General features: G+C 36.4%; 1 protein-coding gene across 1 annotated transcript; it reads left to right on the top strand.

Annotated features, from left to right (window-relative positions):
- The first annotated feature begins 168 nt into the window (after nucleotides 1–168).
- LOC121318184 (proline-rich transmembrane protein 4-like) lies at nucleotides 169–20,008 on the top strand. Its single transcript, XM_041254595.1, has 3 exons — nucleotides 169–323; nucleotides 6,192–7,310; nucleotides 16,353–20,008. The coding sequence occupies exons 2-3, from the start codon at nucleotides 6,314–6,316 to the stop codon at nucleotides 18,302–18,304; spliced, it is 2,949 nt and encodes a 982-aa protein (XP_041110529.1). The 5' UTR covers nucleotides 169–323; nucleotides 6,192–6,313; the 3' UTR covers nucleotides 18,305–20,008.
- Nucleotides 20,009–20,944: the final 936 nt, after the last annotated feature.

The following is a 20,944-nucleotide window of genomic DNA, read 5'->3' as shown; positions in this document are numbered from 1 at the left end:
GTGGTGGTGATGCATCTGCTGCTGTTGCTGCTGTTGCTGACAGGATTAGGAGAGCGTGGAGAGAGTGGTGGTGTAAGGAGCCCACCCCTTTCCTGAGGCTCGAGCTTTCCCAGCGTCCACAGCACTGGCAGTCCCACTAATGAATAATTTGCTCAGTGAGGTGTGACCACAGGCATTGTGTATTTGAATTTCACACTGGCGGATTGAAGTGGGGGGAGAGCAAGAGGAGGCAGAAACTCTATTTCTCACACAAGAAAGAGGATACCCACAGCATTGCAGCAGAGGGCAAGAAGCATTTCATTTCAAATACCAATATTAATGGAGTAAGTATTTATTAATTTTTTTCTTAACGGCCTTAGGCAGGTTCATAATTACTAGTTTAAAATGATCAAAAAATAAGGCAGAAATGAGAAATATTCAGGTTTTTAAGCATGCCTGATGATTGTTGTTGGCTGTTTGTACATGTCTTCAGAACAATATTTTAAAAACAGACCAATGAAAAATATATATACGTTTATATTTGTAAAGATGAATGCTCTATTCAGAATGTAGGAAATGTGAAAGCTTACAAACAAGTTACAGCTTAGCAGAGATGTTGGAGAAAAACTGTCGTGAATCTCAATGTGTATGTCTCTGCATGGGTCTGTATGGATGCATTTATATTTATTGCTTTTAAATGTGTAATCCTGAGGGAAGGGAAGTCAACCTGTTTCTTTTTATCAAAACAGAGGAATATGTATTGGCAACGAAGCAAGGTTATAAAAAAAAAAAGGATCAAGCTTTTATTAGCCTTTTAAAAAAAATCAACAATGACACCTTAAATAAATTTTATTTCATTCTATGTACAAATATAGAACTAGGAAAGACAAACCTGCACAGACCGTTTTTTTTCTTGTAAACCCATGCTCTAATTACACAGACTATATCACAAAATCTCTCTAAAACCTACAGGAAATGCATACATTCTGAAAGGGCAGTATTTAGGGCTAAGGATAAATTAGTTAAATATATGACTAAAGGGCATAGAATAAATTAAAAATACTGGTGAGATAAAAATAGATTTTTATAAACATCTCTCATTAAATGTTTGAAACCATCTAGAGAAATAGACCAATTAAATCCCATTTAAACCAATAGGTTACTGCCTGGCTCCCTTCATTCTCACAACAAAATGGGTGGTGTATGTTATATATCGGTATTATACATACAGTTGAATCAAAATAGGCAATGGTTATATGCAGTAATTGTTATTATGAAAGCCCAGTATCAGCATAACACTATTTTAATACTATTCATAAATGGAAAATTAAAACAGATGTTAATTTATGTATGAGGCTTTTTTCAGAGAATATCCTGGGTATTTATATATACAAATAGGTAATTGGGTTATGTAAATAAAATTAGATAGAGCATTTACCTCAGCTAGTGCAGATACCCTCTCTTCAAGCATAAAATGCATCTGTCATGTGCAATATATATACAAAGTAGGTAGGACTCTTTTTTATAACACATAAGGTGAAATATACGCAGTCTTTAGTAACAGTCTGAATGGGAATATTTGTATCCTTTCTGCCTTAACATAATTTAGTAGGGGGTAAGAATGCCAAACATCCCTCATCTGTTCACATTTACAAATAATGCATTGCCAATATGTGCATAATCTCGAAATCATTCATAGAAGACTGATCATTGTATGCAACCCAGCACTCAAGACATAATATACTGAGCATCAAAAGAAACATCACTATTATAACACTTTTATTTTTGAAAAAAAAAAAAAAGGTATATAAATGGTGGACATTGACAAAATGTTTTTGGTTTCTTCTTAATCACTCGATCATCATCCTTGACCATGACACGTTTGACTAATTATGACCGAAGCATATGCACTTAATCACCTAATTAGTGAGACAGTTGATTGGGCACTGGATATGGAGTGATTTCAGCTGTTGAATTGCAAGCTTGTATAAAAGCAATAAAGAAAATCACAGAAAAAAAACAATATGCCACGTCTGACAAGAGAGCAGCGCCTTCGTGCAATCGGCATGTTGAAGGCTGGACTAGGGCAGCGTACTGTGGTTCGCGGTTTTGGGTGCTCACAGCCAGCAATTTCAAATCTGGCGAGACGGTACAACCAGACAAACTCTATCAATGACAAGCCACAAACTTGGAGACCAAGAGTCACATCATCTGCCCAAGATTGACAGATCATTTTGCAACATCTTTGTGATGTCAATTGTTAATCAGCACAATAAAAAGTCACTGCACCTGCTCTAAAACAGAGTTTGTCATTTTTCGATCACACCTAGTGAATTTTATCTAAATATAAGTGATAAGTTTCTTTTGATGCTCAGTATCTATTTACTGTGATGATCACTATTATTAAAACATTTACAGATCTCGGTGAGACCTATATACAAAACAAAAGCAACACGATAATCTCAGGATTTTTATGTTATTTTTTGTTTGTTTTTGTCCAGGAGATTAATATATTCAGTGTAAGAGATTTAAAAAATATGTATTCAAAAAAAATAATCCTTAGACAAAATCCAAATCTGTGAGAAGATTATGAACAGGACAGTGGCAGGTTCACAATCACAAAGACAGAGAGTGCATGAGACAGAAAAACAAATCAGTTAAAGGTAGGCTGTTTAAATATCTACCCTCCTCACTGTCTGCCCGTTGGTCTGTCTTGTACTCTTCCTTACACAATTCTACTGTGGTAGTCCATGGTAAAAGCATAGCAAGGTGTCGTTAAGCACAGTAAAAGGATGGTGACATTAAGGTGTGGTAAAACATTGTAAACACCATGGTTAACCTTGATAATGTATAGTAAGCATGTTCTGTTAACATGTAACAATTATAAGCTTGGGAATCACAGAAGAACAGGACAAATCATCCTGAAACCCCCGACCCTGAGAGAGGGGGGCTGTGATGGCAGAAGGTCATTGGTGAAACTGGGTAGTGTTCAAGAATGACACAATATAATAACAAAATGTAAAGTCCTAAATTCTTCAAGCATGATCTGACATGTCCCCATGTTCTCATGTCTTTGAAAACGAAAAGCTATGGCACAATTGTTTGAACTGTGAAATGTCATTAAATAGATTACCACTAATCTATGGAGGAACAATGCTGCTAATTATATTGTTATATGCACTCTTTAAGGGAGAGGATTTCTTCTGCACAAAAGCCTCCCCCATAAACAGTGTTCTGTCTTTATTGTGATATTATTTGTCATTGGTCTAAAGGGTGATGTAAGGATAGGTGCAAAACCCCCTTAATGCTGCCATAAATCGTGTTTAGCAGCTGAAAAGTCTGATTTTACCTGGTCGCAAAAAACGCGGCGTATATAAAGAATGGGGAAAAGAGCATGGAATTGGGCGGGATCTGGACAATAAGTGGGCGCAAACATTATAATGTGATGTAAGGATTGCCTTGCACTTAAGCAATTGCTGACCCACCTCTTCTTACAAGGTGCAAACCATTGTAGAAGCGAGTAACTTAGAGCTGTGTAACAGCACACACCTGCAGAGACCTGTCATTGGCTTCAGAACGGCTGCTGTGGTGCACTTCCTGATGCGGCGAAGAGAGACAGGAACACATTTGGAGGAGAAGGGCAATTGATGGATGAGCTAGACCCCAGCATCAATCTAGGGACCGCTATCCCTGCACATGTGAAAGTGCTGTGTTTTCTACGTTACTTAGCCTCTGATTCCTTTCAGACCACAGTTGGAATGTCTGGACAGATAGCCCAATCCACCTTTTCCAGAGTGCTAGGCAAATTTCTGGATGTCCTGCTAAAAAGGACAGGCCAATACATATCATTTTCTAAGGTGATGTTGGCTGAGGCTTTTCCAAACAACTCTGTTTCATGGTGAGTGATCTCAGCCATAAAGACTCTCAGCTCCTGCTCAGAAAACTTTTCTTTTCTTTGCCGTGCACCAAGAGTTCTTTGCTGCCCTTCCTCTGACAATTTTTTTGCATTTTCGTGCCCCAGAAATGTCATACAGCGATTCTACTGCTCTCTGTACTCCTAACTCTGCAAGTGCGGTTGCTAAATAGACTGATGACTATGATTTTCAATAATACTTTAGAAAGGTCTCTACAAATCATTTATCAATTATAATTGCATTTGGCCTCATCCATATTTCATGAGAAATACCTTAACTGTTTTAGCAACCTAGGCCTCCACATGCAACAGAAAGTCATGGTATGAGCATTGGAATACCAATATGATCAAGCACTGTGATTTCCAACTCAAATTAGTCATGTTACTGTGACCAGGATGGCTGCTGTGTGGACGTCAGACCTGGAAGGCAGTGGACACAGACAACAGTGCTGGGATATGAATAAATGCACTATTGAGCCGGTTTATTGTAAAATAAAAAGATTGAAAAAACAAAACACTTTCCAAAATAAAGAGGCACGATGGCCAAAACAAACAGACTATGCAGCAAACAAACACTGAACAGACAAGTATCATGCTGGTCCAAATACAAGAGTAGCAGAACAGAAAATAGGAGACACTTTTTTACACAGAGAATTGTGAGGGTCTGGAATCAACTCCCCAGTAATGTTGTTGAAGCTGACACCCTGGGATCCTTCAAGAAGCTGCTTGATGAGATTTTGGGATCAATAAGCTACTAACAACCAAACGAGCAAGATGGGCCGAATGGCCTCCTCTCGTTTGTAAACTTTCTCCACTCTGAAAACAATCTTCCCCAATCAGCCAAAGCTGCAAGTTTTTATACATGTGACCGTCTCCAAATTAATAATAAATTAATTAATCTGGAGACGGTCACATTCTGCATGGCGTTAGCATGGATGGGGAAGTTTAACCCCGTCCATGCTGCAAAAACAATACCAAAACATTGTAGTTTATACAAATTTAAACAATACATTTTAAAATAATTAATCAACAAATGCAAAATACAAAACATAATATGCACAGGGATGATGTGTATCCAGTCGCAGTTACTTACCAGTAGTAACATAACATTAGATAGGCTTGATTACAGTTTTCAGCAGTCAATTAAAAAAAAAATAATAATTTGTACATTTTCCTGGGGCTAGGATTAAAAAAGAAGCACAGTGTTCTTTAATAAAAAGAAAATAGGTTAACTGAAATGTAAATGTTTATTTTAATAGCTTTGGACTTTAAAGACAAGCAATTAATGATTGCTCAATGTGAACTATTCTTGGAGCACAGTTGTTGCTTCAGGGACTGAGAATATCCAGGAGGCTTGTCTGTTTTCAGATCGGTTGTTGTTTCTGAGTGGGAAATATCAGACAAATGGGACAAACACAATAACAAACCAATCAATAAGCCATTTTTTTAAAAGCATAAGTAGCTGCACATTGTTCTGTTCAAGTTGTCTTTATAGAGGTGAGAGTCAGTGACATCTAGATTGCGCTGGCTACTTCTATGAGGACCCCTTGGTTGATCTAGCCTGGGTTACAGACATCTATGGCAGATAACTAGAACAGAAAAGCAGATCCTAAACCCAGGTCACCTTAATACAGAGTAAATGTAATAAGAACCAATCCGAATGATTTTTATTTAAAAAAAATAAAACTGCTTAATTTCCCTTTTGTCCCACAGTTGCTCTTAAACAGAAAAACATATTTTTTTAATCTAACCTTTAGAGATAAAAAAAACTGTATGGTGAATACACATTCTGATACTGATGACAAATGTCTAACTTTTTACTTTTTGTTGATGCTCTAAGAATGCATTATGAAATCACTTTTTATTACATGCCACCATTTTGAATTTGATTCTACAGAAACAACTAGAACTTTGGACAAATTCAAGAATATTTGAATAACTGAGATTTGTAAGAGTGAATGACTGGTGCTAAAACAAGTGAAATTAATAACTGTCTCAGATAATTGGACTTAATGTTACCAGTAGCTACTATTATAACTCTTGATGGAAGTTTTCAGTGTATGGGTTACGTGATACTGATGATTCTAAGCTACGATGGCTCCCTTTTACTGGATCCATTATTACACAAAGCTCACTATCCAATGACCCTATACTATTGTCTAAAATGTTTAACATGTTATCAGTTTACATCAAGAATTACAAAAGAAAGGATCAATGGTGAGAATGAAATGTGTGGTGTATGACTTTATTGTGCTACATTAAGAATATTTGTTGACTTTCACATATGTCTATTTTCCAGGTGAACCAAAGAACAGTTATTATGGTCAAAATCCCCCTGGTGAATTTGCAGATGATGGAAGACTGCTTATGACTACAGTTATTTTTTTAAATGTTATTTAATTTATTTATAGCAAGGGCACAATGCTTGATCAAGGCTATATGTTGATGATTGTTCTATGGTGTTCACTACCAGGGACCTCTCTTCCTGAAACTGAGGGGAAAAATGTGGTGGCACATACCTCACCACAATCCCCAAAGACAGACCTAATTCCTCATCACCAGTCTTACACTGCGAAGCTTGGCACCTTCTCTAGACCATCTTGGGTGCCTACGGACCTTACAGTAGCATCTAAAACACCTTCTTTCCTTTTATTACCCTTCAGTCTGTCAGCTGATCTTCAGCATACAAATTTTGAATCTACCCGACCAAGTACAGAGGGCATGAGTACAAGCTTTGGGCCTTCACCAATCCTACCATTATTCCAAAGAAAACAAGACAAAAACGTTCAACCCGAAAGACCCATGGAAACAGGGACTACACCGAGAAATAATGCAAATGATTTTACAAGACCTAGCACTGTGTCACTGCCCTCCGAAACTGTGATACTGTCGATGTTTACATCTGTCAAGACTGGAACAGGCAGCCGCCTTCCAACTTACCAAAAGGAACTTCCTCTTGACCAAACTACTTTACCGATTAACACTTTCACAAGCAACCAAGAAAAACCATATACAACTAAGGAAGAAACAGTGGATAAAAGGCCTTTTATGACAACTAAAAACAGTAATACTCCTCTACCTGCCTCTGATATCTTGATCTTGGAGACAACTAAGCTTCTTACTCCATCACAATCCCCCAAATCATTCAACCTTGAATCTCCAACACCAGGAACAGTCACAGTTGCCAATGTGAGGTTGGAATCAACTGGATTACCCATTAACCAGGAACCAACTACTGTGAAGAAACCAAATTCTGAATTGAGGTTAATAGAGGGTGAAATGGTTACTGATAATGAGGACACGGGATTGCTCCCCACAGTTGCCGATGAAGTTGTATTTAATGAAAGTAAAATTCTACATGAAGATGTTTCCCAAAAAATAACATTTTCTAAGACTCCAGGAACTGAAACATTAGACAGTAAGTGTTGTTATTTATTTCTCTAAGCAAGGGTTCAATTAAATATTTGTTAAACTGTGAATTCATCTTTTATTTTGTTATTGGGCAACTTTATTTTGTAGCACTGTAGTACTTATTTAACACAATTTAAAGCTGCCTTTTACTCAAGTATTTCCAGTGAAATAAAATATTTACTAGTCATGCTTTAGAGCCTTCTTTTTTCCACATAGAGTACTGCCATGTATCCAACATCATTCAAGATAAAATGAGCTTTCCTTGTTTTTTAGAGAACCAGTTTCACATACATGGGTTTCTGACAGACCATGGGGAAATACCACATTGACTTGGAGTGGATATAATGAGTGAATGTAATATGCATAACCTGGTAAAAAAAAAAAAAAAAAAAAAAAAAAAAAGTTAAAATAAATGAAATCCATTGAAATTATTGTAATTTAATTTCACTTACTTAATTGGCATATAAATGGAGAAAAGAACATCCATAATTGAAATACACATAGTTCTAGATTTATAAATACAAATAGTTTGTCATTGAATTTATTTTAGCATTAAGTTAAACAATCACAATGCTTTAAACAGTTGACTAAACAGAGCTCATCTTTGTGTGCCCCCTTGGTATCTTGGTACTTTGTCTTGAACTGTAATTTTAGATTTCCCTGGGTTAGGCAAGGGACTCAAGTTAGTTCTAAACACAAGATGCCAGTAGGGTTATCTCTCTATAATTAAAAAAAAATCAGGCAGAATGAAGAAATAGAGGTAAACGTAATATGTTCCTCTACAGTATTATTTCTATCTTTACTCATATCAAATACTAGAGATCATTTTCTTATAAGCCAATCAGGATAAAAAGTAATTAGCTGACTGCTATCCTTCAACACCACTCCTGCGGGAAGGGCTCCCATTTTCTAATTCTACCTGACCTGGTTACCTGCACAGTGTTGCCATAGCAATGGGCACATGGACTGTAACCTTTTACACTCCAAAAGGCTGCATTTGTATTGAAGATTAATTTATACTCCAGACACCATCGTTTGACTTGTTTATATTGAGGATGTTAAGAGCAATGAACCATAATTTCTTTCCCGCACAATCTTTTGGATTGCATTATAGGTAGAAACAAACAACCCATGGTGATGTCAATCTGTATTTTCAATAGTGATTAATTTGTTAATCTGGATAATCTATACTTTTTTTCAGTTTATCTGTAACAGATGGAAATATATGAACATTATAATCACATTTCAAAGAACACGTTTTAATGTGCTATGCTAAGTTACGCTGTAAAAAATATGACATGCAAACACACCACCTACTGCCTTCAAATAAAATGCAGCTAAATTTTTGGAAGTGACAGCTCTAAATTGTTATTGTTGTATCTTTGTGGTCTAACACAATCAAAATTCCTGGCACACATGCTGCAGTGCGTATCAGCACTCCGTATGCACTCGGAATCTTTTATATGCCAGATCCTTAGGGAGTATCTTTACCTAGTCATGGATGCTGAGCATGTTACACAGCACCTATAGTCTCCCGCTCCCACTCACCCCCATTTTTCTCTCTTTGGTCATATATTAGAATTCATTTCATGATGAAATAATGTTTTGATGCAAAAAGAAATTAAATTTTGAGGCAGTTTCAAGAAAGCATACAATCCTTTTAGGGTATACTATATAGGAATGGATTATTTTGAAGACATTTGAATTTTTGTCATAACTACAATATCTCTTTCAATACCGGTAAATGTGTGTAGTGGCAGTTATCTCTGAGGGTGCTCACATGCACATGGATATATATATATATATATATATATATATATATATATATATATATATATATATATATATACACACGTGTGTGCGGTTCTGCATTTGATCTATTACTGTATCTATGATATTCATCACTTTTTATCTACTCAATTGATAGCATATAATAAACACATATAAGAAACACCTGACCTACCAGAAAATAGCTAAGAACAGACAGACTACGTGGATGTGTGTCTGAGCCACTTTATTATAGACATTTTCTCATTTTCATTTCTGAGTGCTAACACCTTTATCACAGGGATATTTTATATTCCCTTTACCAATTCTGGCTTTGAATTACAATGGTTAGAAACAGCGATTCCAATCAGAACATTACTTTGAATTCTTTTCAAGCTCAACTGATTTGGTTTAAAAATTGTGAATGTAAATCTAATATACCGTTTATATAGCTGGCTTTTCTTTCTGAACGAGCATTTTGGAGAATGTTTTATTTTTGTGTGTGTCATGAACCAGTATTTTATTGATATGCAGTTATCCATTTATTGAAGTGTAATTATGTGTTAAAACTGTCAAAAATGCAACAGGGTGCACAAAAATTTATAAATATAATTAAGAATTTTTTTTTAGCTAAGTATCTGAAAAGGAAACTAAGTCTAATATTATTGAACATGTACACACATCTCTATTTCATATCTAAACTGTTTAAATATAAATACAAATATTAAATCAGCTCTTATGAGATTTTATTTTATAGGCCACAAACTAACAAATCAGTTTAACAGTGCCAACTTTTACCATTGATAAAAGTAATTCACAGATATTTACAATTAGCACTTACTGTACTTTAGAATTGTGGAATGGAATTGTGCAGACGGGATATCATGATATCAACGTATAATCCTCTTACTCATTTATTGATAGGTAAAGTATGTAAATTCATTTAACTCCTGTTGCAGTTCTAAGAATATGGGGCACATGTTTATATTTAAAAAGAATATGTTGCTACACAGGCACAATTAAAAGACATACTTTTTCAGGTTTCTTACATATTTAGACTTAAAGCAAGTATATTTAAACCAACCATGTGAATCTCCTAGGAAAATTTAATTGCCTCTTTAAATTGGCTCTGCTACTATCTTCAAATAGAACCCAGTGGAGATATTAAAATTAATTGGCGAATATACTGGTGCATCCTTGGAAACCCTAATGAATTCACCAGCACTAGCACTAATAAATTAATTTACTGTATGGTTGTTTTTGGGGGTTTTTTTTGGGTATGTACAATTTCAGGCTTTTTGTAAGCAATATGTAGATAACGACATTAAAAATATTCAGTTGTACTCATGTTCTCATTACTAACCTTGTCTAATGTTAAGATTTTCTGGTTTAACCATTGCAAATCTGAATTTTGTATTCAAGATTAAATTTACTGTCCATATCAGGAATCAAACTGAAATGAATGATTGCAACCAATTAGTCCATACAATATTTTGTAATCTGGCGATAACAAATTTACCATCAAAATATGAAAAACAAAACTGTTTCAATTGACACCAAAATTGCCAATAAAGTGGCTTAAAGTATTATCAGAGTATTTAAACACCATGAACATACTAGCTTATTGAACCCATGGGAGGTGACAATAGTGTTACAGTCTAGACAAGTTAATCACGCTGGGTCTGAAAGCCTTTATCAAACAGCTTTCTTCCTGTAGGCTGTTGGCAGCAATGTCATAGTGTCTAACCCATCAGATTCAAATTCACATGGCTGCTTTTCTTTTTAAACAGATCAAATTGATCTTTGTATGCAGTCTGCTAAGGTTGTTTAAGGTTAGTATTGGTGTAGATTGGCATGGTAATATACTGTTGGAGCCTGAAAGCTCCTTTTGAGTTGTACCCAATCAAAGGGCTGAATGGAACTTTTAAGCCCCTTTCACACTGGCATGCTTTACCCAGGTCACTGCCTGGTGTCATGCAGGTCGGCTATGTTGCTTGACACTGCTTTTTGAAGAAGCAGGTTCAACCTGGGTGACAGAAACAAGTACACAATTCCCTGGAAGCAGCAATGTTCACATGACCCCCCTTCCATCTGTTCAGGCTTTCAAAATGGTGTGCTTGTTAAGGATGCTTCCATCCAATTCCATCCAAGCTTCTCTGGATTCAGTCATTGGCCCAGATGTTGATTAGAGCAGATGTTTCTTTATCGCTGCAATTTGGCTCATGGTGAGTCTCAAATCAATAAATTCCTTGCAGAAGTGAAACCTTCACTCTGGCTTGGCTGTTTGTTACATCGTCCAATTACGAGGGCCCATCGGGCATTTTGTCTTGATTGATCCGGGTCAAAGCGCGTCAGCCCACATCCTGAGGTGGGTCACTGCCAACCCGGGTAGAGTTAGGGTCGACCTGGGTATGTGGTTTCACACTACATGGGATTGTGACCTGGGTAGCCAAAACCCGGGTTGGGACCAGGTTAGGAGCTTTAGATTCCAATGCACTGGGTTTCAGTTGATATATCAGATCAGTGGAGAAATTACATTTAATGTATTGATGTATTAATCTATTATCTGTTTTTACATTCAACACCCTCTTTTTAAATTATTTTAAATGTGTTTTAATCAGTTTTGAAAAACAGAGACTTGTTTGCTCTGATAACTTATTGTGTGTATTGAATAAAAAATAACTAGCAATTTAATTTATGTGTAGGTTAGTCACCATAAAACCGTAAAATTAAGGCAAAGCATTAATGTCCCAAAATGTTCCACATTCATGGCATGAATCTCTTTCTGCCACCATATTGACACGAAGACGGACAGTACCATTTATTTAGATAATAAACCATGCAAACAGTTACAGAAAAAAACCTATGTTGAGAACAACTGGAAAGCATAAAAGAATGGTCAACTCTGTGTGGCAAAAACTTAAATGTAAGACAAGACTTACATAAATTAGAGTATAGCCGGTTACACGGCATAAATGAAACCCTGCGAATATCATTTGAAATATTTACATCAACGTTTGAGGGTCAGCGTATATTCAAATGGTCTAGCATTCACTGAATTTAATTTATATTTACGGCTGTATTTATGAAGTATATTGTCTGTCATTTTTTGTGACAAAAAGTGAATATGAACAGCAGAAATTTGAATTTACTATCTATGTCGTAGTAAGTCAGAAGCGGGTTCTTTTTTTACTTTAGAGTAATTGGTCTATTTCTCGTTCAGAAAAAAAATCTTACTAATGATGATTTGGAGTATATAGCTTGTGTAGCCCTGTGTGTGCGCAATACGTGTGTTCGTGCTTTGAAACGATAGCCTCTGAAACAAATCTTTTGCAGCAACCTTAACATACGCAGACAGTGGGTTTGACAGTGAGGAGCTAGCACCCATCAACCCTACAGAGAGTGCACAGGCCCACCAGACAGCTGCCACCCATTCCCCTTCAAAAACCTTCCATCCAGAGACAGCAGGTAAATTCAATTATATAAAGATAATACAACAAGATGAAAACAAATGTGTGATCAGCCTCTCATACCCACAGGTGGTCCTGCTTACAGCGTTACTCTCTAGCGTTCACATAATCATGTTTTATGTTTTCTGTTTGATAAAAACAATTACACAAATGTAAAAAAGATTATTTCATAGTAGTGTGCGCCAAGACCCGCTTTTCAACATCTGATTTTGAAATGCGGTGTTACTGTTAATTTTCTTTTCGTTTGTAATATCTGTGTAAAAAATACAGTCGTTATTATTTATTTTACAGGTCCAATTTTGTCATCGAATATTTTAAAAAATAAGTTAGGTTGGTTTTATTTTGTTTTAATAGTCTAAACCTTCATTATGCACCACAATTACAAAAGTCGAATTTTAACAATGTAGTGCTCTAATATTACAAAATAGAGATGGGAGAAGAGGTAGAAATCATTGTTACTCCTATCCACAGCATTACTACTGGAGTCCTGCAGCAAGTTGTGACAACATTGCTTAACAGAGACATCAACTGTTCTCAACAGATGAAGCACATGGATGGTGCAGACCATTCATATTGGTCAATTCAGCCACTGTTCTTCCTCTGGGCTCTGTCATCTGGTATCTTTGCCAAATGTTTAGAAAACAGACATATTTTGAAAACGCAGCAGTCAGTCATTTTCCTTATTTAAATGGTCTTATTGCTAAATAACCTTCCTATACAATCAAGCATTGTGGGTCAAGAGGGGAGTGTCACGTGGGCAGACTTGTGAAAAACATCAAGTGGTTTGTGTGTACCTGAGGATCCTTAATGGTTGCCTTGTTTACAAAACAGACTTTGGTTAAAAGTTTAACGGTAATGTTAAGAGTATTGTTAAGACAATGCTAACCTTTACTGGCACTAAGTAAACTGGGTAATAGGAGAAAGGGGCATTTTATGAAATTCTTTTCCCTATTAGTTGGTGACTCAGGTGTCAAGGTCGAATCTCACCTGCCGTTACTGAGAACTTTTACAAATACCTTTAGGATACAATAAATCCAGTGCATTACTGTTATCTTGTATGCATAGCCATTGTGGATTTAGTACTAAAATGGTTTGTACCTTTAAGAGCGATCAATGGTCTTATGGTTGCTAAGTTACGAGTTGTCAGATAACTTAACGCGATTGTCATGCTTATCGTTGCTAGGATACAAGATGCTGCAAGTGTGGTTGTTGTCAAGTATTACGGTTTATAAGCAGCTGTTTGTGCACTTTATTCAAATATAACAATTACTATAAAGAAACCATAGCAGAACCATTAGCAGACCCCCATATTACCAGAAATGGCAACACAATGGAAAAAAAATCAGTTCATATGTCTAAAAATGGAAATGTTACCACCATTATACTATTCTATTGTATAACTACGTACTATTGGAGTTGGATAAGTCTTTTTCCCCACATATTTTAATGGGCAGTGCAGTAATAAACAAGGAGAAAGAAGACACAATTTTATATGTTTGCGTTATCAAGTTTTTCTACATCTTTTTACATTTGCTTTGAAAAGTCTCAAATAGTCCTGTTGTGTAACATTGAAAAAGGGCCTGCTGCAATTTTTGGGCAGTAGTGTCTCTCACATAATAAAGTAAATATAGTACCATATACTTAAAATAATTCATCTTTTGAAATATATTCGATATAGGTATGCGATTTGAAAGAATCAGACAACTTTTTACCTGAAAAAAAACAAACGAAAAACCCCCACACACACACAACATGGTGCCCAAGGTGGTTATTACTGCATTACTACAGAACTTGAAGCAACAGAGGCAAAGTCAGGGCATCTACTGATCAGAACAGCTCTCGTGAGTGGAAAAGAAAACAATGAATGGGTTCTATATCCATGAAAGAGGGAATCAACATTAAAAATATTGACCGCAGGCGAAAAGCCTTTTAGTACGAATAGTTTTTGAAGTTACAGAGTAGGTGTTAGTTTGAAAGAAAAGCCTAAAAAGTGCATTTCTTTCAAATACATTTCTAGCAGTACAGTAATCTACAGACTATGGATTTTCACTGATGACTAGCCTGGTCCATCGTCCCGAAATAATACCCACCCAAAGCGAATAAAAGAAACCATGAGTAACACCCTTATTTTGAATAAGTTTTCAGAAGGGACTACAAATATTTTAAAAGTCATAATAATAGTAACAATAATAATAAACTGTAAATGTAACTACATTACAACTATAACATACATTTTATTATTATTTTTTTTTTACTTAGTTACATTTTACACACCTGTCAACGCCTTGACAATTGTGCTACCTATTGTATTGAGTCACCAGCTGCCTATTAACATAGATTCATTTTGTCAAGAGTGCAAAGGATTTTTCTTTTTTAAATCTCTATTCCTAGATTAAATAATGTTTACGGAGGATATGTAGCATAATTGCTCCTGTGAAAACAGATATTAAAATGTATTATAGTGTGGTTTGTGATTTGAACATTTTCAATAAGGCAGGGCAGTTAATCATAATATTTAATGCTTTCCGTGTAGCATTTTTAGAACTAATATTCTGTAAAAGGAAACCATTTTGTGCGGAAATGATATATCATTTTTCATGATCATCATCATTTGATCACCACAGCAAATTGGTGGAATGACAAAGAAGAGATACATACAGTACTACAGCTTACACATGACAGAAGGATAGCAATTTAGTGCAATTCAGTACAAAATGTTATAGCAAAAATCAAGTTGTGGTTTGTTTTGGTCGAGTATTGAACAATGAAATCAACCCCCCGGTCTAGAATTGCTGGCCTGCATTACATTTAATAATTAAGACTGACAATAACATTTGAAAGCATATTGGATATATTAATATTCAAGAGTAAGTACCTTCAAATTACATGTTCTGTTTTCTAAGGTTTGAAATCATTCTAAATGGTTCTTGTTGTGATTACTGAAAGATTGTTGTTGTTTTTTTTTTTTGTTTTTTTTTTTTTTTTTTTTTAATTCTGCTGACAAGTCTTTGTTGAACTGCTCTTCCGTTTTAATTGCCTGCCATAGACATAAATGTAGGCTAGCTCAGCCATAGTGTCTTTCTAGTTGTAAGGTCCAGCACCTTCTTGTCCTCAACCAGAAAACCACAAGGACATCTGGTATCTTTATGATGCTGGCTCATACTTCTATAAAGACTCTTACATACTGTACTATCATCTACTGTATGGCAGGCTGCAATTGCAATAAGAACCATTAATATTGATTGCAAACATCATAAAAAGGGCACCACTTTTTAAATAGTGGCCGAGAGGCCCCAGTATGGCCATATGGTATGTAGGGTGGGCAAGTCATATATTCATGGAAGATAAGATGTGGGAAGACATTAGTCTTCGCTGGGGATGCAGAGATTGTTTCTCTTAAAATCGCCCTACAGCTCCTGGGTGTAAGGGATTGTAGGATGCCCTCTTATCTTCAGGTCTCTTAAACTGCTGTGAGTGATCATAATTGGACATTCTAAACTGGGGAGAAAATCCAGGGAACAATAATTGAGCACTCTAAACACATGAATGCGTACATACATACTTACATACTGTATTTACGCCAGTAATACAATCCAGGCTCCTCTGGTACTGTAAAATGATTTTAAAATGCCACCATGGCTTGTAGGCTGATCAATTCAACCCCTAAGTGTGGACTTCATAAAGGGTTAAGCTGAACTGGAAAACAGCAGACAGGAAGTTGTCAGGTTTTCTTTTAAGCATCTCGACGGAAGTGTCTTTTTTTAACTGGTGTTTCTATAACATATTAAATCCATTTCTCTTACTACCTGTAGGTACAGATTCTCATCAGGATTGGTCTTCAGCGACGGTGAATGTTGATCCATCAGCTTTGTCTGACTGCAACCAAGACAGAACTGGGGAATGCGGTTCCTCAGATACCTGGAGTTCTGCTGTTCCTGATGAGGAGGATCCAGAAAATGAATCCTACAACCTGTTTCTACTTCCCCCAATGTTTGTTCCTCTCCACGCAGACTGGAACAGTGCAATGGCAACATGGGGTGTTGCCTGGGAAGCCCACATCTATGGAGTAGGGTCATTGTTTTCTCTAGTGGTCTTCCTTTCAGCTCTAAGCTTGCTGTGTCTACCTTTTAGATGCCAATCAGGCTACAGTTACTTTGTGACCATTGATGTGTTTCTTTTGATAACTGGTTCCAGCAGAACATTTTCCATGTTTTACGATGCCTATAACCACCAGGACAAGTTAGCTGCACCTGCAACAGTACTCCTGTATGAAGTGCCATTTCCTTGCCTCACCTCTGCTTTTGGAATTGTTTTCCTGCTCCTTTCAATGAGGTCCAGGATGCAGTTGTCCTACTCTGTATTTCAACATCCATGCTTCTTAGCCATAGTAGTGTTCCTGCACTTTTCTTCCTCTTTAGGCTCAATTCTGGTAGTGCAACTCTTTACTCAGCTTCCTTGGCTGTTTTTTGTGTCACAAGGAGTATTTGTGGCCTTGACGGCCTTTATGTCAATTTTATACTTCATTTTCTACTGTTACGTGAGAGCAGATGCCAAGCACATTTACCATTTAAACAATACTTCTCCACCAATAGAAAGGCACAATAGGTGCCCTTTTGCAGACTTAAAGGATTGGGATAAAGCAGCAATGACGGCAGCATTCTCTGCATTGTTTGCACTATTATGTGCAGCTCTTCAGTTGTATGCCATGCTGCATGCCTTGGGATTTGGTGGAATGGAGGTATTCCACCCTTGGCCCTGGTGGGCCTTCCATTTGAGCTGCAGGATATGCGAGGTTGGCATGTGCCTTACTTTGGCCCTCATTGTAATGTATCCTCTCTTTTGTTCTAATGATGCACCCCAGTGTACCTGTTTGTCCAAGATATTCTGCATGTCTCACAGCCATGTGACAATGAAAACACCCATCCTCCCAAACAACTACCAGTGGTCTTCCTCCCAGCAGGAAAAGCTGGTGATCTGCGACACCATCACCCGGGGTGAAAACGAATGCCTTCCTCTCTATACGTTAGTGGAGAACCACCTCGGCAGCATAGAAGGCCTTGATCTTCTATACCATAGTAACAGGGGTTTATTAGCAAAAGACAAGGAGTTAAATACAAAGCCCATACATAGCTCAAGAACCTCCTCTTTCAGCATCCAGATGGACAGTGACTCCACAGTAGACCTCAGGCCCCCTTCCCCTATAAATCTAGGACGCAGCATCGATGAAGCTCTTTTCAGTGAAGCCCTTTTTCCCCAAAGCCTCTTCCAGAACTCTAAGCTCTACAGCTCCAGCAACTTGTCTCTCAGTGTTAAAAACATAGCGGACAATGGAGCTTCCAAAGAGAGTGCTGCTGCCCGAGGCCTCTACAGGACTTCCTCTTGCATAGAGATGGACTTGGTGCCGCCATTGAAAGGTTACATATCCAGTTCCAATACATTAAACGCAACATCATCCACTGAGCAGTGGCGAGGCAGCAGCACAAGCGGTCTTTACAAACTGTCCCACGACGGATCATCACTGGTGCTCTGCTCAAGTCCAGAGAGGCTTGGCTACTCGTCCCTAGGCAGTAACCAAATCCCATCAAGAAACCTGTCCCACTCAAGCTTAGACCAGGAACCTCAAATTCAAAGACATTACCAGGCCTTGGGTTCTGCTTTCCAGGACAGGCCCGGAGAATCAGGCTTAGATCTTCAATCTGAATTTACGAATGTTTGCAGACAAATTGACAAGTCGAGTGTTAGCAGCGACACAATAGACTTGTAGGACAGTGATCTCAATCCCCCTGTCCCAGCACTGTAAATCTAAAAGAGGTTTGCATTTAAGAAAATAAAGTTTTAACACCACAAAGAATAATGTGCAATCCTAAAATATGATTCTATCAATTTGTTTTTGTTTTAAACTAACAAATTATTTTTCATAAAATGAGGCATCTGAGTAAAATGCTTTTTATTTTTGAATCCATGCATCTAAAAAGAAGAGCCCTTAAGAAGATCATCCAACACCAGTACTGCTAGAGATACATGTGAGGATTTACTTGCAGGAGCCTTTCAGATTAGCTACTTCAGTTAAGTCTTGGTTCCAGATGTGAATGGCTTTTTACTTGCCTGGGTTCTCTAGTTGTAATATACTGTACAATAATACTTTCCATGCACAATGTCTGTGAAAGTTGCCAAGTGCCACAGACTGGACAGGCCTAGAGATTTTTGTCAACCGATTGAGGAGAGGCAAGGAGGTTAAATGTGAAAAATATTTTAATCTGTAGTCTTCAGAACAATGTATATACTACCGTTAGTTCCACTGAGCATTTGTTTACAATAGCATTATTTGCTTAAATACAACAGACTGTTGCCACGCAATCTTCATGGTGTTATAATGAAATTAAAATAATTCAGTTGCAGATAAGATGCATATGAACATCTAATGGTACTCTAAATTTGGTTTATATTAGGGCTGTCAATCACAGTTAACGCGTACATTTTGTAATTTATGGCCTGAGGCACGATTTTAGTGCATGCCACGACTGGACGAGTGTAGTCATCATTTGAATGTAAAAATAGTTACAGAACCGCATTATGTAGCAAAGCACTCAAACTGAAGGACTTGTGAATGGGATATTAAAAAAAAAAAAAAAAAAAAGTTTTTTTTGTTAAATCACTTTTTTACATTTATATATGATTTAGTTGGGAGTCTTCACAGGAGATCAACAATGAAACTTAATTGCCATGAATTATTGTCAGCGTTTGTACAAGTGCAATTATTGTGCTATTTAGGAGTGTCAAGTTTTTCATAGTTTCTACAAATTTAATATTTTAGCACGGTGTATCATGTTATTTGCTTCCTTTTCATAAAACTAAACTGTAAAAAGCAAATGATTTTTTTTTTTTTTTTTTTTTTTTTAAACATTTATAAATGTTTACTGTTGATTTACATGCATGTTAAAAAGATGTCTGCATAAATATGACACAATGCTTATTGTAAGAATGCATAAGAAAAGCTGGCTTACTTGTTATTAGTTACACTGTTAAATGTTTAAACTACTTTCCAAACAGACTAAATTGTTAATTATTAAATAATCTTGACTGAATCCTCTTGGTTACATTTGTGTGCCACTTAATTAACAAAATGCTATCGCTTTTATACCTTCCGACAATCTTGAAGCTTAGAGGACCAGTCTTATACTTTGCAAAGGCTATTAAACATATTATATGGAATCAGAAAAAAAGGGTAATTTAATATGGGTTCTGAAGGGATAAGACTCCTCTATTACAGAAGTTTTCCATTTGAAAACATGACTTTAAAGTTAGTGCTACATAGCTAATAATAAAATCACAGTTTTACAAAATGAGTAATATGATTTGTCCCTTTACAACTGAAAGAAACAGAGACAACCAATATTAAAGTTAAATATTGCCTGTTAGTTTAAGTTATACAATTTAAACTCCAATATTATGGCTCCAAAGCTAGGACTACAAAATAGCACCAATGTTTCCTTGTTTTACTACTTTTTCCTAGCTTTTTTTTACCTTCCTTGAATTAAAGCTGTTTAAAAGACACATTTATTTGTATAGCGACACAAGTGCCTTGATGTGGTCAAGACTGTCTTGTCAGTGGAATTATTCAGTTTTTCATTAAATGGAAAAGGTAGAAAAATGGCTTTCAAAGCATAGTTTTGTAAAAGGAAAACCAGAAACAATAAAACTAGACTATCACAGCAACGTGCATTTTAAAATGCAGGTCAATAAATACATTTATTGAATAACAGGGAGCAGAAGTCAGTATGTGTTCATACCCTCTAAACAAGACTATTGCAAATGGAAATCAATTAAGTGTTCAAAACAGCAGACAGGATGTTAAACGCTTCAGCTCTTGTAGTATAAACACAACAAAATGATGAAAGGTGTCACATTTTCTACTTTGCTGCATTTAATTTTTTTTTATAACAATATTGGAACAGAATTAACAAATTTGAAGCTTTAAAAGTGAATATGCCGTGGTTCACCCAGCAGACATACCTTTGAGAATATACAATGTTTGACTCTTCTGTGCTACGAAACCATTTCAATAGAAAATTACACTAAACTAGGGATATAAAAGCAAAAAACACACAAAAAAAAAAAACACAAAAAGCTACAAACCAAATTTAGAAATATTCACCGGATAACGTTATATTCCTGTTTCATGGAACCCTGGTTCCATGAAACAGGAATATTAACAATTACAAATGGGTGTTTCCCTTTAAAACACCCGAACTGAAAACTCTACACCAAAGAGTGTCGCTAGAGCAGGGTATTTTCCATTTTCTTCAGAGATTGCGACCTATTTCAGGGACCCAGGGTTATGATAATAACGTTTCCTTTAAAGTAGGGAATATTAACCATTACAAATAGTTGAGTATACCCAAGC

The sequence above is a fragment of the Polyodon spathula genome, chromosome 7 (genome assembly GCF_017654505.1).
Source record: "Polyodon spathula isolate WHYD16114869_AA chromosome 7, ASM1765450v1, whole genome shotgun sequence".
NCBI lineage: Eukaryota > Metazoa > Chordata > Actinopteri > Acipenseriformes > Polyodontidae > Polyodon > Polyodon spathula.
Note: the sequence above shows the minus strand (reverse complement) of the source record. Positions and strands in the feature narration are given on the sequence as shown.

What these genes read in the sequence shown, in the direction of transcription:
- LOC121318184 (XM_041254595.1), top strand. Translation starts at nt 6,314, where the DNA reads ATGCTTGATCAAGGCTATATGTTGATGATTGTTCTATGGTGTTCACTA. An exon ending in AGGAACTGAAACATTAGACA is followed by an intron (nt 7,311 to 16,352) that starts GTAAGTGTTGTT and finishes TACTACCTGTAG; the next exon opens with GTACAGATTCTCATCAGGAT.